The sequence below is a fragment of the Austrofundulus limnaeus genome, unplaced genomic scaffold (assembly GCF_001266775.1).
Source record: "Austrofundulus limnaeus strain Quisiro unplaced genomic scaffold, Austrofundulus_limnaeus-1.0 Scaffold476, whole genome shotgun sequence".
Taxonomy (NCBI): domain Eukaryota; kingdom Metazoa; phylum Chordata; class Actinopteri; order Cyprinodontiformes; family Rivulidae; genus Austrofundulus; species Austrofundulus limnaeus.
This window is the reverse complement of record NW_013952878.1, coordinates 1-6,688: the sequence shown is the minus strand read 5'-3', so window position 1 is coordinate 6,688 and position 6,688 is coordinate 1. Positions and strand designations below refer to the sequence as shown.

General features: G+C 41.2%; 1 protein-coding gene and 3 long non-coding RNA genes across 4 annotated transcripts in view; 3 read left to right on the top strand and 1 right to left on the bottom strand.

Annotated features, from left to right (window-relative positions):
• Positions 1-1,024, top strand: part of LOC106529920 (dual specificity protein phosphatase 19) — an 11,373-nt gene extending 10,349 nt beyond the window's left edge. Inside the window, exon 5 of the mRNA XM_014025439.1 lies at positions 724-1,024. Within this exon, the coding sequence (XP_013880893.1) occupies positions 724-906 (183 nt within the window). The 3' untranslated portion in view covers positions 907-1,024. The remainder of the gene's footprint in view (positions 1-723) is intronic.
• A 1,181-nt stretch (positions 1,025-2,205) lies between these two features.
• LOC106529916 (uncharacterized) lies at positions 2,206-4,669 on the top strand. Its single transcript, XR_001311714.1, has 4 exons — positions 2,206-3,115; positions 3,202-3,300; positions 3,405-3,694; positions 4,583-4,669. It is a non-coding gene; the product is annotated as an uncharacterized LOC106529916 (long non-coding RNA).
• Positions 3,560-4,926, bottom strand: LOC106529917 (uncharacterized). The gene is made up of 3 exons (XR_001311715.1): positions 4,791-4,926; positions 3,725-4,714; positions 3,560-3,643 (listed from the first exon to the last, which is right to left on the bottom strand). It is a non-coding gene; the product is annotated as an uncharacterized LOC106529917 (long non-coding RNA).
• LOC106529915 (uncharacterized) lies at positions 4,722-4,985 on the top strand. The gene is made up of 2 exons (XR_001311713.1): positions 4,722-4,839; positions 4,933-4,985. It is a non-coding gene; the product is annotated as an uncharacterized LOC106529915 (long non-coding RNA).
• The last annotated feature ends 1,703 nt before the right edge of the window (positions 4,986-6,688 follow it).

Below are 6,688 nucleotides of genomic sequence, written 5' to 3'. Positions count from 1 at the left end.
ATTACAAATAACTTCATTTCTGGACATTTATGGTTTGATTTCTTTGTATGTATGGATCACTTGGGTTGTTACCAACATCTGGTGAAAATTTCATGTCTAATTAGCACCTCTAGTAATATATTTACTGAGAAAAATGGTGATGTGTTCATTACTTAATTTACCCGCTGTATGGTTAAGTTTTTCATGAAAGACAATGAGAACAAGGTTGTTCTTTAAATAAGGTGAAAAATACAAATTATTTAATTTGAGCTGTCAGTAGCTCAGCTAGATTTTTTTAATTTCTGTTAATTATAACCTACACATAAAAATGGGCACAGTTTTCTTTTGTTTGCAGCCTTGGTGTCACCTTTGTATATGTTAATCTCTCTGTCAGCAAAATATCTCATGAACCACTGGACAAGTTTTAATAATGATCTCAAGAACTCATCTTTACTGGTACAGCTTCAACAGATACTTTTTTAAAGTCAACCCAGGTCAAGATAGCTGCCAGAGCCAGTCAACATTAGCAGACACAGAGATGGCTGAAAGTCAGTCATATACAACTATTCCTGAAGAGCAGCACCATTAAAACTGCAGAACAGTGAAATCTGTCAGGAAGTTCATTTATTCTTAGTCAAATTGCAGTTAAGGAGGAAAATGAAGCCTTAATGCCTTAAAATAACTAAAGTCTAACTAATGTAGATGTATCAACATTTTGCTTGCCTTCTGTTTTTCTTCCTGTAGGACGGTGTGGTGTTGGTCCACTGTAACGCTGGTGTGTCACGCTCATCCTCCGTTGTGATTGGATACCTGATGTTGAGGGAGGGGCTTACATTTGATGATGCGTACAGTCAGGTGAAGCAGGCAAGACCATCGATTCGACCAAACCCCGGCTTCTATGAGCAGTTACAGCATTACAAACCTTAGAAAGACTGAAGATTTCATTTAAAATGAAAAGAAAACCCTGAAGGACTTCAAGAGACCCAGACCTTGAGAAGATTCTGGTTTGTTTTGTGATAAAATAAAAATATTAAATATCTTGCAAGGGTAAGCTCCTTTCTTCCTGTGATCTGTCACCTCATCTTTCTGTAATAACACTTTTAGAAATCTCATTCTGCCCTGAAGAATAACTTTATTTTGGCCCTGAGAATTCTCCAGCATAGACACACACATGCACAGCACACCAGACCCTTGCTGAACAGTGTCTACACTTTTTGGAGCTTGCCATAATTGGGAAAGAGGAATGCATTGTGAACATGGAGGTATATAGAACAGCCGGAGTGCACGGAAACCACGTGATCTACTGTAGAAGCTAAGTGGCTAAGCATAACAGGCAGGATTTACCATTACTGTACATGTTGGCATTATAGCCAACAAAAAAGGACTGACTATGTAGAAATCATTAAAACTATTAATAATAATTTAACTAAATTATTAATATTTTACAGTTTATATAATCTATCTAATGTTAGAGATTTCTTCCACAGTCACCCCTCTTAAATGTAGGGTACATCAAGGCTCCAAACTGGGCCCCATTTGGTTTTCTATTTATTTACTTCCAGTGGGTTCCATTTTCAAAAAATATGTCCAGATTTATTTACCTTTACGATATGGTGGAGCTCAGTGTTTGGAGCATCTGCTGAAAGGATGTTAAAACATGGTTGGAGCTAAACTTTCTTTGTCTAAATCAGGGATGCTCAAACATTTCCGCTAGAGGGCCAAAATTAAAATCAATCTGAGGGCCGAGGGCCAAATTCAAAAATATATTACATGAAATGCAAATACTTCTTAATGGCACAGTGTGTAGGATTTGTTGTTTTCAGCGACATCTAGTGGTTGAGCGGTTGAATCATCCTCCCTGGTCCTCCCCCCACCCCCACCCACCGCTTCCAAACACAAAGGAGTTTCTACGGTGTCTCTCAGGTGTCAAAAACCTTTGATAATTCCAACCGCGATGTCTACCAGCAGCTTCAGGGCTAGTGATGTTTCAAGTGGTAAGATTATGAGCTTTAATAAGTAAAATTATCCCAGCTACAATGACAGACAACACATATTACATGTATAGTATTACAACTAAAACTGTTTTTGACGCCGCCACGGCAGTTTGTCCTTCATGAGCCTTCGTGGACAAGATGGCGGTGCAAGATGGAGGCTGCCTGTAGTGGCGATCCACGACCATGGAGATATAAACAGCTTTTTATAAGGTAAAAATAATAAAACAAGGTCTTTGCAATGATTAGACATGTTTTTATTATTGTCATCAGTGATTATCTCAATTTTGGCTAAAAGAATTGACAAAATAGAGATAATATACTTCAGCATTCGTCAAATGACGTCACACGAAAAGTGACAGGTGTCCCGCCCGTATATGGTCAACTTCCGGCCCCTCCTTCCTCGGGGGATTTCCATATATGTCCTTCCGGCCCCTCCTTCCTCGGGGGACTTCCATGTATGGTCAACTTCCGTTTCATGACTTCCTCTTTCGATTTACCGTAACTGTCCCCCTCCCTCTTTCCCCCTTGACTTACAGTAACGTTACCCCTCCCTTTTTCCCCCTCGATTTACCGTAATCGTCCCCTCCCTCTTTCCCCCTCGATGTACTGTAAGCCTTGACCGTAAACATCCTGATTTTGAACAGATGTCCACAGCCCGCCTGTCTGTTCACCCTCCCTCTTTCCTGTTCGTGACTTCCTGCCTCCCTGAAAACTGTCAGGTCGAGAAAGTTTTCATCAAACTGTTCCATCGTCCAATCAGCGGTTAGGGTTAGGCTTTAGACCCACCCCTCAGCCAATCAGCTCGTGTTTAAAGCATTAGATCCTGCCCCTCCTCGGTTCGTGATGCGCTTAAAAGAACGCGTCTCATTCAGTCAGTACTTCCATCGATGAGAAGACACCTGCTGTGTTCCAGACCCGTCAGTACTTGCATCGGCGATAAGAAGAACCCCCTGCACGACAGCTACAGCAACAGAAGTAAATTTTAAAGGTTCGTAAATTTTTATTGTGTTTTATTCTGTTTAATGTATTTATTTAGTTTTTACATGTACTCTGTGTTGTCTGTCATCAGCGAGAAGACCCGTCGCAGTGTTCCTGCAGCAGCGTTACCCAACACCAGCACCAAACGTAAAGTAAATTTAAAGGTTCGTAAATGTGTTTTATTATGTTTTATTCTGTTTAATGTATTTATATATATATTTTTAAATGTACTCTGTCTGTGTGTCATCAGCGAAAAGAAGCCCTGCCGTTGTGTTCCAGCAGCCTTGCGCAGCATCAGCAGCAGAAGCGGAGTTTTTTTTTTTTTTTTTTGCACAAACTAAATTAACAGGTCAGTACTTTTGTTTTTATTTAGAGTTATAATTTATTTTTACTTCACAGGTTGCGAATTGATTTTAAATTATTTTTTTGTCTGTCTTTTCCTTTCTATTTCAGAAAAACCGCAATCATGTCTAAGAGAAGCAGACCTGGTCTCCTCAGGTCCTGCAGACCTGGACTCCTCAGGTCCCGCAGACATGGTCTCATCAGGTCCTGGAGACCTGGTCTTGTCAGGTCCTGCAGACCTGGTCTCCTCAGGTCCCACAGACCTGGTCTCCTCAGGTCCCACAGACCTGGTCTCATCAGGTCCTGGATGTTCACAGGCTGGATGCTTCAGAGGGAGACGTGGACCTGTGCTGTAAAACATGAAAGCTGGAGGGTGATATGTGAGACCGTTAATAAAAAAGGTTATTTTTGTGTTTTCAAACTGAGCCCACCTCAGCCCCTCTCTGCTGCTCCGGCTCTGGGTCAGAACTCTGTCCAGTGATCTTACTGCAGCAGGTCAGCAGTCATCTCAAACTGAACCACGTCAGTTTTCAGATGATTGTAGGATCACAGCTTGCTGCCAGCTTCATTTAATTTATAAATGTGTGAACCATCAGATGATGTTCAGGAGTCCTGATGCAGCTGTAAACCACAGGACCACAGAAGCTTCACTTTGGATCTTTAGAAACACCAAATCATTTGAGGTGGATTTATTTTCCCTGTCATTAGAGCTGGAACATGTTTGTCGTGGACATGTCAGTGATGCAGGAGTCGGCTGCAGACTGCTGTCTCTCAGCAGGAGAGCAGGTGAAGCTTGCTTGTGTCTGAGAAGTTCAGCCAAACTGGTTCCAGCTGTGAAGAATCAGTTCTACCTGTGTTCCTGTGTGGTGATTGGTGATCTGACCCTGATTACACACACCTGTTGGGGATTTGTTTAATGATAAGCTGCAGCTTTATAAGCCTCCTCCTTCAGTTGATTCACGCTGATGCATCTTACCTTTATGGTGTGTAACCCTTTTACCACCTGGCTCGCTATATTGAGGGAGTGATTACTCAGCAGTCAGCTCTCTCTATTTCACTTTGATAAGAAATGTGGTAAAAAAGACATTTCAATGTATAAAAAAACAGTGTCTAGGTTAAATATGACTCTCGCTGGTGTTAGTGGTTAAGATTTTTTTCCCAACAACTCTGGTTTGTAAAGAGAAAAATAATTACCGTGGTTTACCAGTTACTTTAACAAAACTTAAGTATTTTTTTTCAGTGTACTCTTTGAACAAATAATAAACACAAGTATTTCCTTAAATACTCAGGTTATTACAGGTGGATTACCAAGATCACAGAACCCACACCTCATGCTGAGAAGTCCTCACTCCAAGTTGGGTCAGAAAACAAAGAACCTCACCACGGAACCCTCACAGCCACTCTGCCTGAAGAACTGCCACCTGCCTGAAGAACTGCCACCTGCCTGAAGAACTGCCACCTGCCTGAAGAACTGCCACCTGCCTGAAGAACTGCCACCTGCCTTTGAAAACCTCCTCCTCTGGAACTCTTCGCCTCTGGAAAATCTGTAAGAAAGAATCACTTATTAACAAGAGAAAATCTACAACAAATTACTCTTCCAAGAACCAATACTCACCTTCTACGTTCTCCTCCTTTWCAGCTGATGTCCAAAACCAAACTCCACCTGTAAATAAAACTGCACTTATCTTTTTATTGTTGTCTTGGTCTGGTCATTCAGCTCTGCTGCTTTGTTGAACAATATCCCATCCTTGTCACCAGTTCCCTCTGGTCCTTTAAAGGTCATAGTGTTCCTTTTAAGTTTCAGACTGATTACCAAAGACAGTGGCGTCACTAGGCATATTTTAGGGGGCTGGAGCCCCCCTAAAATATTTTAAAGCCCCCCCACCTAAATTATTTTGGTGTAAAAATCATTTATTTAAAAAAAATCAATATGATGTGGTCAGAATAAATAACCATTTAATATTTCATTATTAGCTTAAATATATGATCATAAATCTGTCAGTTTCCCTTTAATTTATAGTGTGAGGTAGAGATCCTCTTTGGTGCGTCGTTATCCAATCCGTTCCACCTCTCATGAAATCCAGTCCACGTTCTTCTGCAAACTTCGTTATTCACTCCATTCCACTTGTTCTTATAGAGTACTCCCCCACCACATGAAATCCAGTCCACGTTTTTCCTGCAACCTTCATAGCAGCATGCTAGCAAGTTCACATACAGAGCCTGCTAAGCATGCAGCATGAAGGCTCAGTGAGCAGACCAGGAGAATGCTCAGTGAAAAGTGGATATACGAAAGTTTTTTCAAGAAAATAAGTACTAATTAGTAAAGTAGTGTCGGTATTCACATATCTATCTAAAATAGTTTTAATGTTCAGTTTGGGGGTATTTTTAAATCAATGTCAAAATTTATGTTAAAATTTTATTTAGCCTTGAATACGTTTTTCATAAATATATATATATATATGTGCAAAATTCTGTGTGTCTCCTGGGGCTAAGTCCCCTTGTCCTTAAAACCTAGTGACACCCCTGACCAAAGACAAGCTTCTGTCACTTTTAAATGCACCTAATTATTCAACACCTCTAACGTTGTTCCACATAAATCCCCCCTCCTGTCTAATAAACACCCAGCTGGCCTTTCCAGTGTTTAGATGAGGAGCAGACAAATAAAATATTGAACCAGACTCTGACTAATGGCAACACTGCCAACACTGTGTGTGTGACAGCACTTGAGCGCGGGGCAGTTTGGCCTTTTCTTTGCTGTTGTTAACTGGTGTATCACTGAGGACTATCAGCGTCTGAGCCAACTGGGTCTCCCCTGACATCTGTCTGACATTTTACCGTCTGGATGTGATGCCCTCAGAATGGCGTGAGCTGTCCCATCTGCAGGGTCCCACCGGGTCCAACCGCCATGTTGGTCTGCGCAGGCTGCAGCCTGAGAATACGGAAGGAGGTAGTTTAGATGCAGGAGGTGCAGTAATTCCTCCCCAAGTGCTTATCTGCTGCTTTACATTTACAAACTGCAGAAGTGAAGACTGCTGATTCAATCCCTGATTGAAATTAAAGACAGAACGAGTCTTCGAAGGACCATCGCCTTCACTCCAGAGCTTTAAACAAAAAGCACGCACTGATAAGGAGGGCAATGTTGCTCGAACCCTTTAAAGGGATCCCCGATTAGTTGTAACATTAGACTTTATTTGATAAACATATATTTTAACTGTAAAATAAAGACTGTAAAAATACTGTAGGATGTTCAGTTTTTTATAATTTTTAAATTAAATATTTAAAAATATATTACACGGACGGAGCCATTTTATTTCCACACAAAGCATTCTGGGTAAATGATGACGTGGATAGGTCCTCGGTGCGAGGCTGCTAGCGAGCTATATCCACCCTGAAGG